General features: G+C 51.8%; 1 protein-coding gene across 1 annotated transcript in view; it reads left to right on the top strand.

Annotated features, from left to right (window-relative positions):
* TMEM266 (transmembrane protein 266) overlaps positions 1–23,934 on the top strand; it is a 123,071-nt gene that overhangs the window by 56,229 nt on the left and 42,908 nt on the right. The window contains exons 4-5 of the mRNA XM_021693959.1: positions 16,079–16,233; positions 19,246–19,319. Of these exons, the coding sequence (XP_021549634.1) occupies positions 16,079–16,233; positions 19,246–19,319 (229 nt within the window). The remainder of the gene's footprint in view (positions 1–16,078; positions 16,234–19,245; positions 19,320–23,934) is intronic.

Genomic DNA, 23,934 nt, shown 5'->3' with positions numbered 1-23,934 from the left:
GGACCTTAGGAGCCACTTCTGGGCCACTCTTCTTTCTCAGGTGTCTGTACATAGTTTGGAACATTCTGGCTGCTTTGAATACAAAAATGAAGGATTGCTGGGTTATTTTAGAAGCAAATGAGAGGGCTTAGCTAAAGTTAAATTTGCAGAGCTTGGATTTTCTGTGCTTGTTTCCCGAAGGGGCTCTCCCACTTCCCGAGAGAAATTTCCTAACTATTGTAAAGCCATACACCTTTTGCAAAAACTGCACCCCAGGGGCTCTCTCTGAAAATATAATTTTCTCTCAGCATTGTGCATAGTAGAGTCGGGAGGACACTGGGGGAAAAGGACAGGCCAGCAGGTGGAAGCTAGCGAAGGGATGCCTGGCATCCTGAGCGCCGTCAGCACCCGTCTGATGGCAGGGCTGGCTTCTGGATCTCCAGATCCTTGAGGCCCTGAGCCAAGGCCGGTTTCAAGCCCGTGCCTCCTGCGCATTGCACAGGCCCTACGTCTGGTTTAGTGCTTTGCTGCTCCTTCCAGAGCCCCTGGTGACCGTGACACTGCAGTCTAGTGGTCAGAAGTGGTAGTGCGGCTGGTAACAAGTCCCAGTCTTTCCCGAGGACTGTTTCTCGCCCAGCCTGAGCCAGTGTTAGGCCCTTTTCAGGTTTGCAGTCAGGAGGTGGGGAGAGAAACGGGAAAGCCTCCAAGAGTTCTGGTTGGGGGCAGTGTGCACACGGGCAGCCTGTGGGCATGCGGCGCGCGCTGTGCGGCTCCCTCCCCGCCCCGGAGAGCCTGGATGGAGGCCTGCTTTATCATTCCACATGCTCCTGAATTAGACCCCGGCAAGGCTTCTGCTTCTCGAGAGTACAAATGAAGTGCCCGCGAGGCAGAGAGGCTCTTGATTTGCTGTGAGTGTCCAGATGTGCCCCAGAAAGCTGCTCCTGTTGGGTAGGAGGCGGCCGGGGAGGGGATGTGCCCGGCTGCTGGAGCTCTCAATGAGGAGCTTGCATTGGCGGCAGGAGGGCTTCCTGGAGGAAGGAAGAGCAGGCCCAGGGCAGAAGCCAGGGGAGGGGAAAGCAAAACAAAAGCACACTGCGGAGGGGACAGGCCTCTCTTCACAAGGCTTCTTGGCTCTTGCTGCATTTCCTGGGGGTTTCCCAGAATTTCCATCCTGGCCTATTCGGGAACACCGCCAAACAACGCTACCTACAGTTTTGGTCAGCCTTCCAAAAGGTGTGACGTAAGTTTCTTTAAAAACACCTCTTCTTACTGTTAAAAAACAAAATTCGTCTCAGTACATTTGAAGATCTGATTGGCTTTATTCAGTGATTCATGGATTGGGTGCCATGCCATCTAGCAGATAGAAAGGAGGTCTGAGGAGCTGTACAAAATGAAAGTCTTTTACAGGCAGAAGGGGGCCGCGCAAGAAAGTTATTCCAGGAAAGAGTGGACTGTTCAAGCAAGGCCACCTTCTTTGAGGGATGGCAGGGTCTGTAAGGAAGATGACCTCACTGGTGCTGACCAGGTAGTTCCAGATTGACTGCTTCAAGGTGACATTCCTGGGGGAGGCTGAAGCTACAGTTAAGTTAGGTATTAAGTCTCGGTTTGCTGATATGCAGCTTAGCATGGGTGACTCCATTCTGGGCCTGTTACCTCTTTTTAAAAAGTGCCAAAGGAAGGGGCGCCTGGATGGCTCAGTCATTAAGTGTCTGCCTTTGGCTCGGGTCATGATCCCAGGGTCCTGGGATCGAGCCCCGCATCGGGCTCCCTGCTCCGCGGGAGGCCTGCTTCTCCCTCTCCCACTCCCCCCCTGCTTGTGTTCCTTCTCTCGCTGTGTCTCTCTGTCAAATAAATGAATAGAATCTTTAAAAAAAAAAAAAAGTGCCAAAGGAAGTGTTATATAGAGACATGAATGTTGTCTGTAGGAAATGACGAGACCTCAGGGATCCCAGCAAGAAAATGCCTTAGTGACCCAGCTGCCCCACCATTCACTTGTTTTTAACTCAGTGGTATTTCAGTGCTTTTACATTACCCAGAATCTGAAAATGTTAGAGCTGGAAAAGACCTTAGAAAACATCTATGCTAGGGGCGCCTGGGTGGCTCAGTCATTAAGGGTCTGCCTTCGGCTCAGGTCATGGTCCCAGGGTCCTGGGATCAAGCCCCATGTCAAGCTCCCTACCCAGTGGGAAGCCTGTTCCTCCCTCCCCTCTCCCATTCCCCCTGCTTGTGTTCCCTCTCTCGCTGTGTCTCTCTCTGTCAAATAAATAAATAAAATCTTAAAAACAAAATAAAACAAAACAAAAAAATCTATGCTAAATACTCTAATATTCCAGAGTCTAGAGAGTGCAAGGAACTTGCCCGTGGTCACACAGCAGCAGAGTCTGAAACAGAGCCTCATCTCCTGGCCCCTGATCCAGACTAGCACTACTGGGCTTCTGTTTGTGACCTGTCCCTTTACAACATCACAGTCATGACTGTGGTTAACATGTCCTGCACACGTGACACCACAGCAGGGCCACACTCTCAGATACCTTTAACTGGTTGGGGTGTTTTGAATCCGTTTTCCCTTTTGCCCATGAAAGCCCCGTGAAGAAGGACCAGTCGCTGTGATGTGGGTAAGCCCCTAGGCATGCAGAAGAGCCCCGTCTCCATCAAGGGCCTTGCCTTTCCCAAGAGCCCATAGTCCTTCTTATGTGCCTGCCTAGCAGAGCCCAGACTACAGGTCTCCACTGCCTGCTCTCTATGCTCCTATACCCAGGCTGCTCAGGGTTCAGGGAGGAGAACCAGCCATCTGTGCAGATTGGCACCTTGGTCAGCTCAGGCTGCCCTAACAAAAGGCTGGTGCCTTTAACATCAGAAACGTTATTTTCTCACAATTCTGGGAGATGGAAGTCCATGATCAGGGTGCCAGCAGGGTTGGTGGCTGGTGAGGACTCTTTGGGTTATAGATGGCCGCCTTCTTGCTCTGCCCTCCCATGGCCTTTCCTCATTACCTGTGGGTAGAGGGAGAATGTGAGGTCTGGTCTCCTCCTCTTCTTTTTTTTTAAATTTAATTTTATTTTATATATTTTTTTATTATTAATGTATTATTTGTTTCAGGGGTGCAGGTCTGTGATTCATCAGTCTTACACAATAACAGCGCTCACCACAACACATATCCTCCCTAATGTTCCCACCCTTACCTCGTATAAATCTAATCACGTCCCAGAGGCCCCACCTTCAAATATCATCACACAAGGGGTTAGGGCTTCAAGATAAAAATCAGGCACGGGGCGGGGGGGGGAGGCACAGACATTCGATCCATAATAGCACCTCCCCAGACTCAACATCTCTACTCTCAACTTTCTTCTCGGTTCTGCCTGACAGTGTCCCTCTGTGGTCCTGGCTGGCGGTCACTCCTGGTCCCAGGTGATCATCTCAGATTGCTTCTGTTTTCCTCAAGTCCCCCCTTGCCTTCAGCAGATGACCTCCTCTGCTCCTTCCTCAGAAAGTAGAAACTGTTCCAGTGGGCCTGCACCCTACCCCTCAAGCCCCCCGCTGCTCCTTCTAGGGTCCCCCTCATCTCTGAGCTCTGATCCCCTTCTTCTCCCACCTTCTGAATGCGGTTCCATCAGTTACATCCTCACCCTGACTCACCAGGCACTCCTGTCTCACATTCTCCCTTGACTGCATGTCCCCTTTAGCTGCCACCCTCTCTCTCCTCTTCGTGGCCAAACTTCTTGAAAGCCTCATCTGCACTTGCCATGTCCCCTTTCCCTCGCAGTCATTCCTTACATTCCTTACATTCTTACATTCCTGTATCCCTACTGCAGTCCAGCTTGAGCCCCATCTGCGTGGTGGAAACTGCTCTGTGTTGCTGGGACCTTTATGTTATCCTCTGGCCAGCACTGGAAACTAGCAGCGCCTCCGTCCCTCTTCAAACACAGCCTCCCTGTGTCTGCTGCTATACCACACTCTCCTGATTTTCTTCCTGCCCCTCTGGCTCTGCTGTCTAAGCCTTTTAAAAATTGTTCTTTCTCTGCTTGGTCCCTCAGTGTTGGAGCTCTTCATTTTCTGTCTTTGGTCATTTTCTCTCTACTGATTCTATACATGGGATACTTTCGTCCAGTCCCATGACTTAATATTTTTCTACTTGTACTTTGAAAGCCATATCTCTAATGCAGATCTCTCTCTCTCGAACTGCTGGCTCATATCCAGCCACTTCCTGGATGTCTTCACAGGGATCCCAAACACACCTCGGAATCCTAACAAGTATCCATGGAATAGTCTATTCTTCTCCTGAGTTGGCTGCATATTTGACAGGAGAGTTCTTGTCTCCATACAAGTCATTGCTAAAAACAGCCTTTTCAGTAACAGCACTCAAGTCCAGCCTGAGGAGCCACATCCTGCCCCTCCAGAACTTCTGGCCTTCTCTTTTTTTTTTTAAAGATTTTATTTATATATTTGAGACAGAGAGAATGAGAGACAGAGCATGAGGGGGGGAGGGTCAGAGGGAGAAGCAGACTCCCCGCTGAGCAGGGAGCCTGATGCGGGACTCGATCCAGGGACTCCAGGATCATGACCTGAGCCGAAGGCAGTCGCTCAACCAACTGAGCCACCCAGGCGCCACTTCTGGCCTTCTCAAACCCAAACTTGGAACTGAACTGTCTTCTCCCAAAATGTGTTTTCTATAGCTCCCATCAGTGGACCTATATCTAGCTGCCAGACCTCTGGACCCATTACCTCCAGAATGAGTCACAGGTGCATTTTGGCTCGTTTGGAATGACTCTGAGCCTCCTTGCTGCCTTATCAGGAGCCACGGGTTTCCGAGACACCAAAACTCCGTGAAGCTAGTCAGTCAGGTGTGGTCACTACTGGGATTTGTGTGCTTCCTCCTCCCCTGCTCTGGCTCCTTCTCATCCATGTCCACTGCCCATGAACCCACTGCCACCAACAGTTCCCAATGTGGCAGTGTTTGTGATCAGTTCAGGGGTTTCAGAAACCCCAAGGCCACGCGTACCCACACAGGGTGGGCTCCATGCCAGGTGGGGAAGAACAGCCTCCCCCCACCAGCCCCCCACCAGCCCCCCGCCATACTGCACTGTCTGTGAACCCGGAGGTGGCTCTGCTTATGGCCGCAGCTCTGGTCCTGTTTGCTGCTGACCTTCACCCCTCTACCAGCAGCTGTCCAAGCCAATCCACGGGGCAGCGCTAGCACACCACGCCCCTGTGGTCATCATCCTTTCTCTCCCTGCCTCTTCCCCCTGACCGGGCTCAGTCATTAAGGGTCTGGGTTATAGATGGCCGCCTTCTTGCTCTGCCCTCCCATGATACCTTTAACTGGTTGGGGTGTTTTGACACAGCACAAACCTGCAAGTACGTCCACAGATGTGAAAGCTCAGGAGACGGGAAGAGGGGAAACAGAGAAGGTGTCTGAGCATGACTGAGCCCCAGCTGAGCTGGTCACAGTGCCGTACTACACTGATAACCTGAGAGACCAGGCCAGTTCCTTTGCTCTCACCCCTTATGTTCTGCCATCTCCACATCCTGTAAATTCCTGCTGCCTTCATACCTCTTCAGTATACCACCCTTCTCACAAAGGCTTGGTGACTATCAGCCAGCTACTTTGAACTGCATACAACAGAAAGCCCATCTCAAACTCAAATAATGACGACTTTGATTAGCCCATGTAACATGGAGCACAGAGTTAGGCAGCGTCAAGGTTGGTCCAGAGGCTAAAGGACCAGATTCCTTCCATCTCTCTGTTCTGCTGCCAACAGTGTTGGGCTAGACAAGAGGCCACAAAAGAGGAAATTCAGAGAAGCCCAAGGTCTCCACCCCAGGGTGATGATGGTGATAGAATGTGTTGAGAAAGGCAGTATAAGGCAAGAGTCATTCACCCCCTTTTACAGAGGAGATTCTGTGGCCACAGAGAGAAATAGTGCTCCCCGTATTTTTGGTGGAAAGAAGGTCAGAAAGGGTCATGAGATGTGGTGGGATAGTCTTTGTCAAAAATATAAAAATAAAGTAAGAAATGAAAGGCATTCAGCTTTTTGGAATTATTTATATTTTAGGGTTCTAAAATGTCGGACCTGAGAGATCAGGGCTAGCCCCCTGGAAAACAGAAGCTTGGAGGAAGGATGGGTAGACAGAAAGGGATGTTACTACTTAAAGATGACGCCAATGGCACATTTCTGTCAGAACTTCACAGTCAGAGGAAGAAGACATAATAGCACAGGAATGGCTTTTTAGCTGTCAGGCTGAAAAAAAAAAAAAAAAAGGTCCAATATAGCAACATCTTTAAATAAGGACTAAACTAATTTTAGATATGCCAGCAAACAGAGGCTGGAGGCAAGGAAGGGGAAGGGGAGGAACATACTAAACCAAAGCCCAAAATACTGTCCTTTCTCCCTATACTGTCTAGCTCAAGGACCACCTCCTCCAGGAAGTCTTCTGTGCCCCCATCCCACCCAGGGCAGGGCCCCAGGGTTCTGTATACCCCTAGCCCTTTGTCTCCCTTTATCTCAGCACTCGTGACACTGGGCTTTACTGGCCTGCTCACCAGTCTACTTCCAGTAGTGGACCATGTGCTCCCTCGGGGCAAGGATCAGATCCTTTGAGCCTGGAACAGAGAGAGTGTTGATGGAAAGAAGGAATGAGTTGGATGAATGAGTGAGTGAGTGAATGGATAGGACTGTGTTAAGATAAGGATGAAGAGAAGGGGAAGCCAGTTCTGTTTGGGGAGAATTAGGGGCTGGTCCCCGACTTCTCTGGGGTCAAGGATGAGCCACAGGGAGAGACCAGGTTTCTTTTTTTAAGATTTTATTTATTAGAGAGCAGAAAGGGAGAAGCAGACTCCCCACTGAGCAGGGAGCCCAACATGGGGCTCGATCCCAGGACTGCAGGATCATGACCCGAGCCGAAGGCAGACGCTTAACTGATTGAGCCACCCAGCCACCCCAGGACCAGGTTTCTCATGCCCCAGAATGCAAGGCTGTGGTCTGTGGCTGGCCCACCCCTGAGCATCCCTGCTAATTCCACACCCATTCACAAAGTCATCCTAGAAAAAATAAATTAGATTTGCCTCAGAACATGCCAACTTCACCTAGAAGAAGGAAAAGCCTGGGGCACCTGGGTGGCTCAGTCAGTTGGGCGTCTGCCTTCGGCTCAGGTCATGATCCCGGGGTCCCGGGATGGAGTCCTGCATCGGACTCCTTGCTCACTGGGGAGTCTGCTTCTCCTCCCTCTGTTCCTCCCCCAACTCATGCTCGCTCTCTCTCGCTCTCTCTCAAATAAATAAAATCTTTTTTATTTTTATTTTTTTTAATTAATTTTTTTTTAAGATTTTTTATTTATTTATTTGAGAGAGAGAATGAGAGAGAGAGCATGAGAGGGGGGAGGGTCAGAGGGAGAAGCAGACTCCCCGCTGAGCAGGGAGCCCGATGTGGGACTCGATCCAGGGACTCCAGGATCATGACCTGAGCTGAAGGCAGACACTTAACGACTGAGCCACCCAGGCGCCCTTTTTTTTTTTTTTTAAAAAAGAGTTTATTATTTATTTATTTGAGAGAGAGAGAATGAGATAGAGAGCATGAGAGGGGGGAGGGTCAGAGAGAGAGGCAGACTCCCCGCCGAGCAGGGAGCCCGACGTGGGACTCGATCCCGGGACTCCAGGATCATGACCTGAGCCGAAGGCAGTCGCTTAACCGACTGAGCCACCCAGGCACCCAATAAAATCTTTTTTAAAAAAGAGGGAGGAGGAAAAGCCTTTTGGGGCTCAGAGTTAAAAGGCAGGTGCATCCCTGCCATGACCTTGCAAGTGCATCTAAAAGTTCTGTATCTACACTTGGCTGGCAGAGTCTTTTGTGTTTTTCCCCCAAGGAGAAAAACGTTCAAAAGGAGCTTCATTAATCCATTTTCTTGATGTCAGTAAGATCTGTCTATAATAAAACGCCTCTTCTTCCTCTGGCGTACTGGCTGGACCTGGGACTCTGTATTTTCAATAGGCTAAGGCTTCCAGAAAGCTCCTTGATGCCCCAAACAGGCAATAAAGGTTTAATTAAGATTTAAAAAAATTCCCGGTAAGCACAGGTTAGCTTCTTCTCTGTAGTCCAAGAATCTCAAAGATTTTTCTTCGATTAAGAAGGCAATAAATTCACAGATTTATTCTTTCTCAACAAAATAAACCTTCCGGCCACACTGATGCGCCGGTGCCGGGTGTACGGCCGCAGGCTACCACTAGATGGCGGCAGAGCGCCTCTGACCACCTTCGCGGGGTGCGTGACTGCTGCCTAGAATGGCGGAGGAAAGTGTAAGCCCGAGGACAAGTCCCCCGTTGCATGTGGGCTGAATTCATGGTGTTTGGGGGTCCTCAGTCACCTGTGGAGGCACCTGGAATCCACACTTTGGCCAAATAGAAGAAGGGGGAGTGTAGCTGCCTCAGGGTTTGCCAGACGACAGAGAAGTGGAAAACAGTAGGTGAGGAAGCTGGCCTAATCCACACATCCCTGCTGCAAAGCCTGGCAAAGGGGGTTTTCAGACTTGTGGCCAGTTCTGCGAATTGAGGACTCCTGAGGTGGGAGGGCGCCTTAGAGCCACTGCCCAGCAGCACCCCAGTCCCTAACAGGTCAGATGTGGCCCCTCAGATGCGCGTGAACAATGCCCTGGGTCCCCCCCCAAGTAGGAGCAGCCAATCTGTGGTGTCTGTCTGCCTTTGTGTCCCCAGAGGGGGGTTTTGTGCCTCACCATGGTAGGTGACAGCTCCTAGCTCCCAGCCCCGAGCTCATACCGCCACACCCTGCTGTCTTTCCCAGAGTTGGCATTTCCCAGGATGCAAGAAACCTGAGATTCTGGGACAAGCAAGTGTCAGACTCCCTGACCCCCGCTGCACGCAGCCCTCCTCCTGCTCTCTTCCCCAAGGCAGTGAGGCTAACCTTTAGCTCTGATTGCAGAACTGAAGCTGCCAGTATGGAAACCAATTTCTTTAGTTCCCCAGACAGCCGGGAGGTCATCTCTCACCTCCAACCTGAGAGTTCCTGTTACGTGACATGGATTTATGTGCTCGTATTTCTGGGTCTGAGTGCACTCCTGTGGCCTGCCTCCTGGAATTGGGTGCAGGAACAAAGAGGATGCCTGACAGCGCTTTTCCTGTTGTTCTGGTTCTCCCTGGGACAGAAAGGAACCCCACCGACCCTTTCAGATATTTAGCAAAAGGGTGTCCCTGTGGGCATTGGGTTGATGGTTGTCACAAGTGGATATTTGTCTCTTTGAAGAACTCCTATGCATGTAGGCTCATTTCCCTCTCCTGCTTTTCTCCCTTTATTTGTTTTGCTTTTCAGAGTGGCCTAGGACTAGGAGCTCACCGCTTAGTCAGAATTCATTTTACAAGGCTTCAGGCTCTGTGAGGATAAAGGCCCTGTCCACTATCATGTGCTCACCACCTAATACAGTGCCTGGCATTTAGGGGGCACGTAATAACCATGCCTGGAATGGAATGAATGTTGATGTTTAGATTAATTAATCCCTTTCCTAATGCCCACATACCTAAATCATCATCATAGTAGATACGTATAGTAGACATGAAGTAAGCACTGTTATGTGCTTTCCATATGTTATTTTCAATATTTTAGAACAACAACCCTGCAAAGGTAGATAATACTTACTCCTATTTTGGAGATTAGGAAATTAAGACTCAAAGATTACACTCAGAGTTCAGTCAGTTGTGAGACTGTGACTTGGAGACTCCAGTTGCCACCCAAACCCAACTGATGGAAAAGTCTGGCTTTCCCCACCATTCGTTAACAAAGAAAAAAATTGAAGGAATTGTCTTCTAAAACAACTAGATGAGTTAACATTTGTAAAGTGCTTGGAAAACTCCTGTTTCATAGTAAATGCTGTGTAAGTGTTTATTAAATCAATAAAAATAAAGCCTAGGTCGATGCCAGAAGTTGGACTAAAGTCCACCTCATGGCTTTCTCTGACAGTGTTTTAATCACCAGGAACAAATGCCGTAGAGTGGGGCCCTGGGCTGTTCTGTTGACCCTTGACACCACCACCATGTCTGCAGCATCCAGGCCACGCGTGTTAAGCATCACAGAATTGGAGCCCTTGGGGCTAGGAGGGGTCTCACACTGCCCAGTCCTGGAGTTTGAACCTGGAGCCCAGGTGTCCTTCGATGATCCCTCAATGAGATTCGAAAGGTCCATGCACCCCTTAGAATGTGATGCCCAGTGTTGTGGTTTTCTGCATTTTTTAGGCACAGGGCCACAGTTTTTGTCCCGTTAGAGAGCTCTGCGACCCAGCAGGATTCTGAGGCTCTGGTTTGGCAGTGCCTCCTGAGGTCCACATTAGGGGCAGGTAGGGAATCCCAGTGCTCAGGACTTCATTCCGGCCCCCACTACCAGACAGGCTTCTGACTCCCTCCACCCGCTCCCCCAGCTCCTTTCCTAGGGGACTTGATGGATGAAAATCACAATGTAGGACTGACAGGGCCATCTGGTCTGGCTGCCTACAGGGAAATAAGCTTTTCTGTCATCTGCTGCCACCTCCCGGGACACCATGACTCTCCACTGCCTGTGAGCACCTTTTCGGACAACTTGAAGGGCCCCACATTACGCAGACTCTCGCCACCGCCCCCTTCCCCTATCATGCATGTTCCCAGCCATGCCAGCCTGGCAGCCACAGTGGCCCGACTGCTTCATGGATTGCCGGGGCGGGAGAGGCCACGGGAGCAAACAGCCTCTGCTATCCTCGCACGGCATGCTTCTGCTTCACCTTTCAGAAAGGGGCTATTTCAGTGCCAAGCTTGGGAATGCTGCCTGATGGAGCAGTGACCTGGAGCTGCCTGCTTCCGGGCCACTCCCGCAGCCTTACCTCACACGAAAGATACATCGGAAACTTGCCAAAGTTCATCCTAATTTTCTAGAAGTTATTCTTTCAAACCTTTATCAAGACACCTAAGAATATAAAGCAGAAGCAGTAAAGGTACCCAGCACCCCCACTCCCGCCCCAGGATTTCTCTGAGGCCTCGGGAACTAGTAGAACCTCGCAGCAGAACACCTGCCTACCTGCCAGGGGATGCCATCTGGCTGTTGATATTTACAGACTTTGGCAGCCCAAGCCTGCCTCCTGGAGCGGGCCCCTCTGCTGTCGCTGTAGCAAGCTATGAAATTGATAGACGCCTCCCCTCTGGTGGCAATTCCAGGGATAACACCATCCTGAGAACCAGCTCCCGGGCCTTGATCAGTCTGGATGCTGAAGGAAGTGTCTTCTCTAATTAACAAGTCAATGCTGATTTCCCTTCTGGCCCATTAAGCTCCTTGAGTCATTATTTAACCACTCAGGGATATTTTGAAACTGGACACATTCTATTTTTCTGCTAAAACACAGTCTCTTAGGAATGTCTGAGTTATTTGAATTTCACAGGAATTTTATTAGCAGCTTGGGATTTCCAAACAGTCCCTCAGCCAGAAAGTCTGCTGCTTCAGCCCAACCTCTGTCCTGGAGCCTTGGGGTCCATGGTCCTGCTCTTCAAGGAGCTAGAAGCCAAGAGTCTGCTTGGATTCTGACTTCAGCCTCATGTCTCTGGCTGAGGAAGCCCTTGACACCCCCACAAAGGCATGCACTCAGTCTCAGGGAGTGTCCCTGAGTGTGTGGGGGGGCTGCCCAGTGGGCCTGCCTGCCTCTTCACTCCCCCACTGGCTGGGCCGGCACCTGCTTGCCTCCACTGGCTCATAGCTCTTGCTCCCAGACCCCCTTTGCCATGCTCCACCCATCTCCCGAAATCCCTGCCACCTCTCACAGAGCAGTTCTCCCCCAAATCACTTGCCATCTCACTGAAATGCAGACTCTTACTCAGTGGGCACAGAGCAAGCCCCCAATTCTACATTTCTAACCAGGTCCCAGATGATGCCTATGCTGCTGGTCCATGGAGACCACTTGGCGTCAAGGACCTAGGACATGGGTTCTTAATCTCAGCCACACACTGGAATCACCTAAGAAGACAAAAAAATACTGAGGCCTGGTTCCTACCCTACAAGTTGTGGTTGAAATGGTCTGGTGTGTGGCCTGGGCACTGGAACTTTTAAAAGCTCTCTTGGTGGTCCAAGGATGCAGCCCCCGTAAAGAACCACTAACCACAATGCAGACTGCAGATTTCCAGCCCCAGGGCAACTGAGCCTCTTCAGACGCTCTGTCCCTCCATCTGCTTCAGTTCAGTCCACCCCCACGTATGTTGCCCTGGGGTCCACATCTACCAGGATGCAAATAGAACCTCTTGACCTTGTGCAGAATGGGGGCTGCCTGAGGTCACTCCCCAGTGGGTCTGGTTGAGGGCTGGTAGTTGAAAGCAAAGTCATGCAGGCATGAGGGGCAGTTGGGCTGGCGCAGATGGAAGAACAGGACAAGTGTGGTGGGCACAGGCCCTGTTTGGCCGCTGCCTTGGGGGTTCCTTGGGAACTTTGCAGTTGTGCCCAGGGCCGTAGAAATGCCTGCAGCATCAGCCCTTGGTGGGGTTTGGCAAAATGCACTTGGCACTGAAGGGGAAAGCCCTCTCTCCTCCCAGCCCAACTCCTGGCTCCTGTTCTTCTCGTGTTTATTCTGTTGGATGTTCTTCGGCCTGAGCAGAATTTTACCATGAATAGTCGCTATCTAGTGTACATTCTACCACGTCCCCAGATATGCCAGGCTGCACTCCCTCCAACTCTTTCTCAAATGTCACTTTCTCAGTGTGGCCTATCCTGATCACCTTATTTAAAAGGTCACCCTTGATGCCCCATCACCTCCCCCCTCCCCAAGTACTTACCACCTGTAGTACACCACATAATCTACAAATGTGTTATGTTTGTTGTTTGACTCCCTCACCCACTCAGATGTAAACTGCCTAAAGGTTGCGGCCTGATCACAGTGCCTCCCTAGCACCTGGTGGGTACCTGGCATTCCTTTGACTTCCAGGCTTTCCCCTGCCGCATGCCTGGTCCCCTACCTGGCTCCTCCCCGAAGCCGAGGAGCGCTGTGGCCCACCGCGGGCAGACTCCAGACACCTGCTCTTTACCTGGCCACGAGTCCCCAGTCTCAGCTGCCCCACTTTGTACCTACAGCTTCCCAATAACCAACCCCTGGTCTGGTTAGGAAGTTTTTCTAACCAAACAAGAAAATAAAAATAACCATTTCAGTGTTTTAAGCAGCAACGTAAAATGACTTTTCCCTCCCATGGAAGCAGGACAATCAAGATCAGAGTCTTCTGTTTGTAGAGAAACAAATGTTTTGTTTCATCCTCTTCTTTCTTTCTTTCTTTTTTTTTTTTTAAGATTTTATTTGAGAAAGAGTGAGAGAGAGCGAGAGAGAGCACATACAGAAGGAGAGGGGGAGAGAAGCAGACTCTCCGCTGAGCAGGGAGCCTACCGCAGGGCTCAGTCCCAGGACCCTGGGATCATGACCTGAGCCGAAGGCAGACGCCCAACCGACTGAGCCACCCAGGGACCTTGTTGAAGGTAGAAGGAGCAGACTCTGAGGGGCGCATCCATTCTCCTGGGGTGCACAAGGCACCAAGGCGAACAGATACCCCAGCTCCTTGCATTGAATGTGCCAAAAGTCTTCCTGCGGGCTGCTCGGGGTGACACAGCCCAGGTACATGGCCTTCACAGCTCCCCTTTTTAATTATAATTGCAGAACGTGCTTGCCTCACCTTCCAGATGACAATGAAATGACATCAGTTTTCGGGGCCACCAATAATGGGACTGGGTTTCCGAGGTGGAATTGGAGTGGAGTCTCGTTTGGGAGTGGCAAGCGCGGTGCTTGCGGTGCTGAGTGATCGGGAGGGGTTGACAGGAGGGCAGGAGGGAAGTGCTGAGGCCGCTGCAGGCTGGCACGAGAGAGGTGTGAAGGGGTGAAGGATTAAAATAGGGCCACTGGGAAGTTGGGGCAGGAATATCACACTGGGAAAAGGAAAAGGGCAGGTAGGTGAGGTGGGCAGATGGATGGGGAGAAATCAGCTGGGTCATGAAGGCCAAAGAGATCTCAGGCTTCACAGGGTCTTTCATATGCAAAAGCAACGCACTCCTGGGGCACCTGTGAGCCGCAGCCTCAGGCTTCTCCGGGCCTCCGGGCCTCTGGGCTGTGAGGTGGAGGCCTCAGCACCCTCGTCCTTCTTTGCTGGCCTTCCCTTCCCTGGCTTTGGCTTCTACCTGTAACTCAGGGTTCTCATGCGTCCCTCTGATGAAATCACAGCCGCTCTCACCAGACCCCCTCCACACCCCTCTGCTCTGAACAGGACACCCAGTTTCACTTGAATTTCAGATAAACAATGAATACTTTTTTAGTGTAACTATATCCTACGCAGTGTTTGGGATGTACTTGTACTAGAAAATTGTTCATTGTTTATCTGAGATTTAACTGGATGTTCTGTATTTTCTCTGGCAACCCTCCTGAGCTCTATATGATGTCAGTTTGGGGTCTTTGTACCACCGTCCAACAGCTGGGGGCTCCTTCAAGCTTTCCCTAGATGGATCGTGAGGAAGAAACTCCGCCTCAAAGCACTCACAGTATTCCTTTGCAGAGAAGGGAGCATCTCAGAATTCCCTCTTCCAGTGACACCCTTGGGATCCCTGAGGGGTGGGGGGGGGATGCTGACCCCCTTCAGCAGATGCTCCCTCTGGATGGAGAGGAGGGGGACAGCCAAGTGTTTGGCCATCGATAACAACATCAACGTCCTCATCAACCCATTTCAGCAACATGGTGCTTTATAGGTCAGATACATTCCCTCATTTAACTTTCAGTAGGAGTTAAGGAGTTTTATAAGTGGGAGACTGAGGCCCAGAATGCAGAGATACCTTCACACATAGTCCTGGGTGTCTGAAAGTGGAGCCAGAAGTGAGGGTTCCCTGCCTAGTGCTACCTCGTCTCCTTCAGGATGCCTGATTCTTCCTCAACAAGGCAGTGAGGTTTGGCCTGAGCTCCCCCATCCCCCTAGAGGCACCCCTGTTTCCCAGGATCTTGTGTTCCTAATATGATTTTTTTTTAAAGATTTTATTTATTTATTTGACAGAGAGATACATAGCAAGAGAGGGAACACAAACAGAGGAAGTGGGAGAGGGAGAAGCAGGCTTCCTGCCCAGCAGGAAGCCCAAAGCGGGGCTCGAACCCAGAACCCTGAGATCATGACCTGAGCCGAAGGCAGATGCTTAACGACTGAGCCACCCAGGCGCCCCCAGGATCTTGTGTTCCTGAGGGGTGTCCATCAAATGCCCTGAAGGACCTACCCAGCTCTGAGGTTCTGCCCCTCCTTCCCACTTCCAGTCCTACTCGGGAAAAATCCCACCCTTGGTGGCTTCGTCTCCACCTGTTGGGGTTTCCCAAAAGATTGTCCATGAAGCACTTGTCCCACCAGATGCTCGGCAACAAGACGTTGCTGTGATCCAGCGAGTTTGGAAAGCACTGATACTCTGATCCCTTTTGAGCATGATGATGCATAATAACATATTAAGGGCACTGAAATGTCCTGCTTAGAAAAATAGCCACTTGACTTTGACCCCAATTTTCCAAAACATGTCCAACCATAGAAATTATCAAGTAACAGCCATCAACATTCTGTGGAACTAGGATTCCATACAACCCACTTTGAACTAAATAGAGATTTAGTTCAAATCTTTGTTTGTATAGCTGAAAAGCATTGAAAATTCATTAATTTATTGAGCATTTATTAGAGGTGAGTTGAGGGCTTCCTAAATTCAGAGCCTGTGCTAGACTCCAAGACCACACACAGACGTACAATAATAACAGCTCATTTTCATGCAGTTCTTACACCTAGCCAGGCTCTCCGCTGATCTTTGTGATCTCCAGTGATTACAAGGAGCCTCTGAGATGTGGGTTTCACACCCATTATAATGATGAGGAGACTGAAACATGGACTGATGCTGTGAGTTGCCCAGGTCAGCCTGTAGCTCCATCTCCTCATGAGTTGGTTTTGCTCTTCATGATTCTACCCAGTGGCCTCTTGAAAAACGTTGCATTTTGCTGGGAAATTTAGAGCCCGGGAGGAATGACGAGGGTGAGTCTGAGACCAGGGCAGTGGCTGGGATCTCAACCCCTATCCCCTCCTCTTCTCCTGCTTTTGTCCCCACAGGTCTACCTGGCTGAAGCCGTGCTGTGGGAAGAGAGCAGCCGTGTGGCAGGTATTTTTGCTCAGTGCGAGTCTCAACAGTTTCCTGGTAGCCTGTGTAATATTGGTGGTGATTCTCCTGACTCTGGAACTTCTAATAGATATAAAGCTTCTCCAGTGTGAGTAGCAAGAGAGATACATGTGCAAATACATATGATGTCAATATTCAATGTGCATCCATCAGGGGTCCCCAACCAGCAGTGCCATCTGCCCACCTCCCCTTCCCCCCGCCCGCCCAATGCCACTGTCACGCCCCTGGCCCCATGGCTCATGGGGATTACTGCCCAGGGAGGAAATCTGGCAGTTTCTCTCCCCGTCATTCCCAGTATCCGTTTGCCCCTTCTCCCCAATGTGGCCTCCCCAGAGCCCCCGCCCCAGCATTCCATGATCAGAAACTGATGAGATCTAAAACGTTGGGGACCCCTGTGTGCACTTTTTTTTTTTTAATTGTTCCCATTTGGAATTTTCCAGGTTGGACTTTTTTGTAGCTTACAGAGAGTTCTTGTGTGTGGAAGTGATCACCTTGTAGTAACTGATAATAACAGCATCCACAGTGATGATAGGATTGCTTGTATTTTTATGCAGCCGTAAGTTGGCAGAGTTACTTATGTCTGTGATCATCTTGAAAGCACTTTTCCATACATCCGATCCTAGCAGCAACCCTGTGAGGTGGACATGACTGATTTTATCTCATCTTATAGGCAAGGGAATTAACATTTGGAGAAGTTAGAGACTTTCCGTAGGTAAGGGACTTCAGGCCACCAGGCCATTCAGTGGTCCAGCCAGTTTCCTTCCCACCATAGGTCTCTTGGTGTTCGTTCTAGTCTTGTGTTTATGGGAGCCTGCTGCACATGGCAGTCGATGACTTGTCCCGCTACCTCTTCTGCCCTTCTGGATGTCCTGTGGTAATGTGGCCGTCGGGGCAGGGGCACTTCCTGCCCCCGACCCTTGCAGACCCCTATTTTAGTGCACCAGTGGGGGGAGCCAGGAGTCTTCACCGTTGGCTTTGGGTGAGTGAGTGTTTTGTGGTAGAGCTCCTGGATCCCCGTATTTCCCCGATTCAGGAAGTGGATTATTCAAGTGCAAATAAAAAAGAGATGAAATTATTGGCCCCCAAGATTCTGCCATTGGCAAAATCTAGGACAATAGATCCAGCCACCTCCAAACCCATTAAGTTGTCCTCAACTTGTTTTCTCAAATGCCCTCAGTTCTTTTACTGGAGCCTCTGTTTTCAGGGTCCATCAGAGCTCCTTCCACGCCCTGTGAGCCTTCCCTGCTCCCTAAGAGAGAATGACAGGGAGTACAGAATTGCTTTTGTCTGATAAGCCTCGTTGGGTTTTGTGCAGCTGGTGGCCCCTTGGTTCCAATCAAAGGGTCTTCCAGCATAAAGTGACCAGCACTGGTTTTACACTCAACCTGTCTTCAATTAAACCATGTTGTATACTTTCCCTCCCACTCATCCATATGTCTGCTTTTTATGAGGCCTTGGCCATAACAGAGTCTTTCTTTCCCTGTCGTAGGTTATATTTGGGGCCCTCGGCTGCTCAGGTTGTGACAAGGCATTGAATAGAACTGAGAACCTGGCCGACACTGGAATTTTGCTTAAAATTAAGTATCCAGGAGATTGATTTTGGTGGGAGATCCAATAGCAGCTCATAAAAGGCATCTTAAATTCCATAAAATGCACAATCAGAGATTTATTGCTCTTCTAAAGCAAACCATAAAAAAAGGCACAGGAATTCATTTGGGAAATAATGGGGAGAAATTTTATGTTTTCAGAATCATCTGGAGGTCTTTTCAGAGTCACACAGGCCTCAGACTCTCACTTCCCACCAGTCCTCATGTGGCCTGGGATGGAAAGAATCCACGTGCCTCCAGGCCTCATCCTCTAAGGGGGTCACGTTGGCCCAATGCCAGGGGACCCTGAGGTCTCCCACCTGGAACCTGGTATTGCAGCCTCCCCCTCCCCCCTGCCACCCCGGACATGCTCCAGGACCAGGTTTCTGCCCACCCCCAGGGTTCACTGATCTCAGTGCTTTGGGGGAGTCTGTGGGTTCTTGTCTTTCAGGCCAGCCTTCCCCACCGAGGCCCTGGGTATTCTCCTTGAGCCTCTAGGGCTGCATGCTAAGCAGGCCTGGCCCAAGCCCAGGAGAGAGGCAGCATAGGTGTGTTTTCAGCACCATGCCTGCACCCTGTTTTGGCTCCGCCCACCGCCCTGTGGTATCCCTTTCAGGACTGCCTTCTGGGAAGCATCCCCGTCCATCCATTCTCCATCAGAGCCCACCTGACCCTTACCTGGGCCCCAGCACCCTGCTTTTGACCTCACTACCTGATAAACTATGCCCTGCTTAGGCTCGGGGGCTGGTCATGGCTCCCGTATTTTAAAACGGTCTTTCAGAGAGAGCGCCTTCACTCCAGGGATTGTCTGGTGGAAGGTAGGGTGGGAGCTTTCAGGGGCTCACGGCTCTCCCCACTTGCACTCTGGAGTCTGGAGGGCGAATGGAGCAACTTGGAAGGATAGCAGACCCTGGCTGCTTGTGCTTCCCCATTCAGGAGGTGACATGCCCCGTACCGGGCCTGGCTTCACCCTCATCCCCCAAACATCCTCGTTGACATGGCCAGCTCTACACTCAGAGTTTTCACAATGAATAGTCAAAGTTAGCTTGTCTTGAGTCCCACTAACAGTGACCGGAGCTTTGGGTGTGAATTGTGGTAGGGGTTTCTGAAAGCTCATCTAGACTTGACTGAAGCTGCCTACCCTACTCTGAAAGCCACGAAAGTCTTCATACGCCCCGCTCTGGAGGGCTCCTTTCTGGGAGAATGGCTATAGCTCCCAAGCCCACCAAGGCCGATGGGACTGAGCTGAATTCTGGGAGGCAGCTGATGGGGGAGACAGAGATGGCCTCTGAGAGGAAGGAACAGCACCACTGGCCCTCCGTCCTTCCACCACCTCCACCCAGACACCATTTTAAGCTGCCCTTGATGTTCTCTGGCCTGATTCTGTCCCGATCTAAATGTTCACATGAGCAGGCCCCGGGCTCCCAGAGGTCGGCCTCCATGCTCTGAAGGCCGTCTACCAACGCACCTAACTCCTTGCTCCTAAAATTGGCCCATTATTGTGTTCGTTGCAGTTTCCAGCGCATTCCAATTTGCCGGCATAATTCACTGGATCAGTCTGGTCATTCTTTCTGTGTTCTTCTCAGAGGTAGGTAAAGACTTGGGCCCTGTGACCTCTTTAGGGCAACTCCTGCCCTGGGGAGACCAAGCTCTGTTCCCTAAACATTTATCAGTGTCCCGCCCTCTGCTGGCCCTCAAGGCTGCAAAGAGGGGGAGACAAGTCAGGGGCTGGGCTCTGGGCCAGGAGGTGCCACTGGAGGAGCAGCTGCCGATGCCTCCAGGGAGGCCTGGGCCCCAGCACATGACCCCTGCATGGAATCCCAGAGGCTGAGCAGGTGTCGTCTGAGTAAGGGGTGGGCAATGACATGTGTGAAGGTAAGACTGAGTAGGACGTGGCTGAGGGAGAGCGAAAGGTCATGCATCCGGTAAGGAGCAGGAAGGAGGCTGGGCTGATGCCCAGGGGGCCTGCAAATGGAGAGAGCGGCTCGGAAGCTGCCCCTTGGGGCTCAGGCATGCAGAGGGCAGAGAGGATGGAGTCGTAGGCCTGGGCAGTGGACTTGAGCAGGGGCTCCAGGACCGTGGGGTCTGGCTAGGCCGAGTATAAGCAGAGGGGCACATGAATGGAGTGGTGACATCAGGGATCATGGACACCCTTTACCATTGCTCGAGCCAGTCAATGAAGCCCAAGTCGGGATCTCCGTGTGTGAGGTAAGAGGGAAAAAGCTCCTGGGGACTCCTGGGCCACTGGGTTTTAGTGCCAGCTAGTTGCCCAGTGTGAGACTGAACTGTGTGGGCAACCAGGATCCCAGCACCTTGCTCTCTGCCTTTACACAGGGGTGAATGACCCTTGTTTCGAGCACATGAAATTGACTTGGGACTGCTGCAGGCAGGGTCTGCCAGGGTGGCTGGGAAGGTTGGGCTTTATCTTGTGAGCAGTGGTGAGTCATTGAAGGATGGGGGAATTTCATGTGGAAATCCAGTTCTTCCCAACAGAGCAAAAGACTAGCCTGAGTCAGCTGGTCACTGTCCCTCTCCAGCCATGTGCCCTACCTCCACTGCCCCAGGCCCACATCAGCTCATGCAGAGGCCCCAGCGGGGCCTTTCAGCGGGGTCAGCAAGCATGGGGAGAATGGCAGAAAAAAAGCCTATTGGGAAGATGCATGCACATGTACACGTGTGTGTGCGTGCACACGCACACACACACAGCTCACATCAGTTGAGTGTGGGCACAGGGGGCTCTGGATCCCAGAGCACAGCAGTGCCTTGAAGGGAAGAAGGATGCTCATGAGTGAAGGTGTGGAAGTACAGAATATTTGGAGACATGACCAGGAAACCCAAAGAGTTAAGAGTCCCAAGGTCCCCTTGTGGGCCAGCTCTGGCCCCATATAATGGCCCCCTCACTATCCTTCAAAGATCAGTCCAGAATCCTGAGTCTGGATATGGGGTGTGGTAGGGCTGGGCGACAGGCATTCCAAGCACAGAACATTCCCTTCCCAGGCCTCGACTCCCGCAGCCCACGGAGTTGGCAGGCAAACCTGGGCCTGAAGCTCCGGCTGTGGGGGCAGATCCCAACCAGCTTGCTGAGACCATTGCCCTGGAGGTGACTCAGCAGCCCCTCAACAGTGCCTGCTTCCCAGACTACTGCTCTTTGGAGGGTCTTGCCCTCCCCAGCTCCCTCGCCTCCACTCCCCATGATCCCGTCCCACAAACACATGGGCTATGTATGGCCAGATGTCTCCTTGATGCAGACCTTGGAAAATGTGTCATGTGTCTGTGACTGCCAACAAAAATGTTTAATCAGTTGCTGTGGTTCTTCCCTCTATCCCTCTGCTTTGGTTTTATTGGCTTTGCAGAATTTATTACCCAGCATGAATTTGGCATTCCCCTCCTGTCACTGCCAGAGACAAGCCACCTGAGACAGTCAAGCCCCTGTGCAGACACACACCCAGAGCGGGAGGGGCTGGGGCTTCCCTCCGGCTCAGCAAGTGTGGTGGGGGGATGACTGTGCCCCTGACCTTGGCCTTGTTGAAGACCAAAGACCAGTTTGTGTGGAGCCATAACGGGGTAGTATCAGAGGGCTAATGGGGGCATCACAGGGCACCCTGCCCTGCGTGAACACGGGGGCTGCTACACGGTGATCTGAGGATGAGGCAGCCCAACTCATGAGCCTGAGTTTTCACATGTCATGGAGTGCCCGAAGAACCAAGCATCAGAAGGGGCTAGAACAGCCTCAGAGAGTTACCCCCACCCCTGTTCCCCAGAGGGATGGAGTTGTGTGAGGGTGTTTGTGCTCCTCAGTGACTGGGGCACCTCTAGTGAGAAGGGCCAGGGGAGCCAAACGTCCCTCAGCAGTGCATTCAGTCCCTACTGAAAATGCTGGTAGTGGCCTTTTTCAAACTCTACAGACAAGGAGAGCAGCCTGGGGTTACCTGGCCAATTCTGGCCAAAACTGGGCCCAGGCCTCAGGGCTCCTAATCTGCGCTGTCACCCCTGCATCCCTCTGTGGCCCTGGTGCCAGCAGGTTGTGAGGGAACCAAGGATCTGGGGGAAGGGCCAGGGCCAGGAGCCGAGAAAGAAGAGATCCAGCCCTGCAAAGCGTCTGACCCCTGACCTAGCGCGACCGGCACGCCCGCCTCGTCTAGTATGAAGTGAATGTCACCCCTTAAAGGCTGGCCCCGTTTTCCTCAGGAAATACGTAGAGACGTGGCGATAGGGCCGAGGTGGGGGGGGGGGGGTCATTCCAAGACTCCAAGCCTGGCTGGACTGAACGAATGGGTGTTCATTCACAGATTCTACAGAGGTTTGACCCAAAGGGCTCCTGATGCTGTGGTACCTTTTGACTAGTCCTGAGCAGTATTCTGGCCCTTGTCTCAACTAAGCTTTAGGGCAACCCAGAATGTGGGTGTGACATCTTGTAAGTTGGGAAATGACAGGTGGGACCAGAAGGAGGCTCCACCCCATCCTTTGCCCATTTCAGTGCTCTAAGGGCTGCTTCAAGGCAGATGGGTCACCCTGTGCTGTGCGGGCCCCGGAGGACACATCTAGACCCAAAGAGAAGGGTGAGGCTGCTCTGGGCTCAGTTTGAGGACATCTGTTCAAACAGGCTGTGCTACTTGCCTGAGATGCTTCTCAAAGTGGTGAGAGTGGGTATCCCCTCAGTCAAGCAGGCTATGTGGGGTCCCTACAGGGGCCCAAGGTGAAAGCAGGTGCCCTCAAAGTTTCCTGGGCCCTGATAGTCACTGTGCTTCCAGATGGCTCTGGAGCACCCAAGAACGAGCAGAGCTTTTGGAGTCCGGATGGAGAATTGTGCAAATGCTGTTTGCAAAGCACAGGCAACCCCACCCTTGGCTGGTCCGCTTACAGCCAGGGAGCCCAGCTGCTTCTCCTCCTGAGCCTGTGCAGGCTTGGGGCCTGGCCAGACTGGGCCACCCTGCAGCAGGGTTCTTGCGCAGGCCAGGAGGGGCTGGCCCTGTCCCCTAATGCTGGGCGTGGGGGGATTTGGATCGGCCCCACTCTTTTCCTGGAAGAGGAGAAAGCTGACGCATGGCTGGCCCTCTAGATCCGAGCCTCAGGGCGGTGGTGGTAGCTGCAGCTTCCTCCTCCTCCTATTACTTTATTGAGGTGAAATTTGCATGACATAACTCTTTTAAACTATGCCATCCAGTGGCATTTGGTGCATACAGTGTTGTACGTCACCTCTTTCGAGTGCCAAAGCGTTTTCCTCCCTCTCAGAGGAGGCCCAAACCCATGATGCCGTCACTCCCCATTGCCCCTTGACCCAACCCCTCCCGACCCCTGATCTGCTTCCTGTGTCTGTGAACTTAACTAGTTAGTCTGGGTATTTCACACAAACAGCATCACACGATATGTGATCTTTTGCATCAACGTAACATTTTCGAGTTTCCCCAGGTTGTTGCATGGGTTAGTGAGTCATTCCTTGTTATGCCTGAATACAATTCCATTGCATGGAGAGGCCACATGTTGTTTTTCCACCTGTCAGCTGATCAGGGCTTCTCTCACCATCACTGTGAGGGCCACCTCCTCTCCAACACGGCCTCTCGGTCCCGAGGGAGCCTGGCCTGCTGGCTTACCTGTGCCGTGTGCCCAGAGAAGGCCATTGCCAAACCAAACTGAGCCACCGCTGCCTCTCCAAATCAGCAGCCACCCCAAGACTCTGTACTCGTGAGGGGGGTCCTCTCCCACCTGCTGCTTGCTCCCAGGGGTGAGCCCCAGTCATCACACAGAAGGCAAGAGGGCGGTGCTGTGCTTTACGCTCTGAGAGATGACGCATCTGCGCCCCTCGGTGTCTGATGAGGACTCAGCAAGCGGGAGCCAGTTTGGCCCTGGAGGTGCAGGATGCCCTAGGGCAAGTCACCAGAGCTCTCTGCGCCTTGGCCTCCTCCTCTTTGACCTGAGGGAATTGGACCTGTCCTAGGGGCTGGGCTGCCTTCTTGACCCCCCGCTAAGGTGGAGCATGCTCACACTTCGGGGAGAGGATGTATTCCCTGTCTCCCTTTCCACGTTTCACAGAGGTGGAGGGAAATCGGGGCTCCAGACCTGCCTTACCCCCAGCTGAGAGAGCCCCTGCACATCCTGTCCCTTCTGACTTCACTCGTCCCATCCATCATGTGAACAGCGGCTGCCCCACCACCTCGCAGGGAAAGCCTGATAGGATTATGAAAGTGCCCTAAAAAGACTGAAGA

Source organism: Neomonachus schauinslandi, chromosome 9 (assembly GCF_002201575.2).
Source record: "Neomonachus schauinslandi chromosome 9, ASM220157v2, whole genome shotgun sequence".
Classification (NCBI taxonomy): domain Eukaryota; kingdom Metazoa; phylum Chordata; class Mammalia; order Carnivora; family Phocidae; genus Neomonachus; species Neomonachus schauinslandi.
This window is presented reverse-complemented; position numbering and strand designations above follow the sequence as displayed.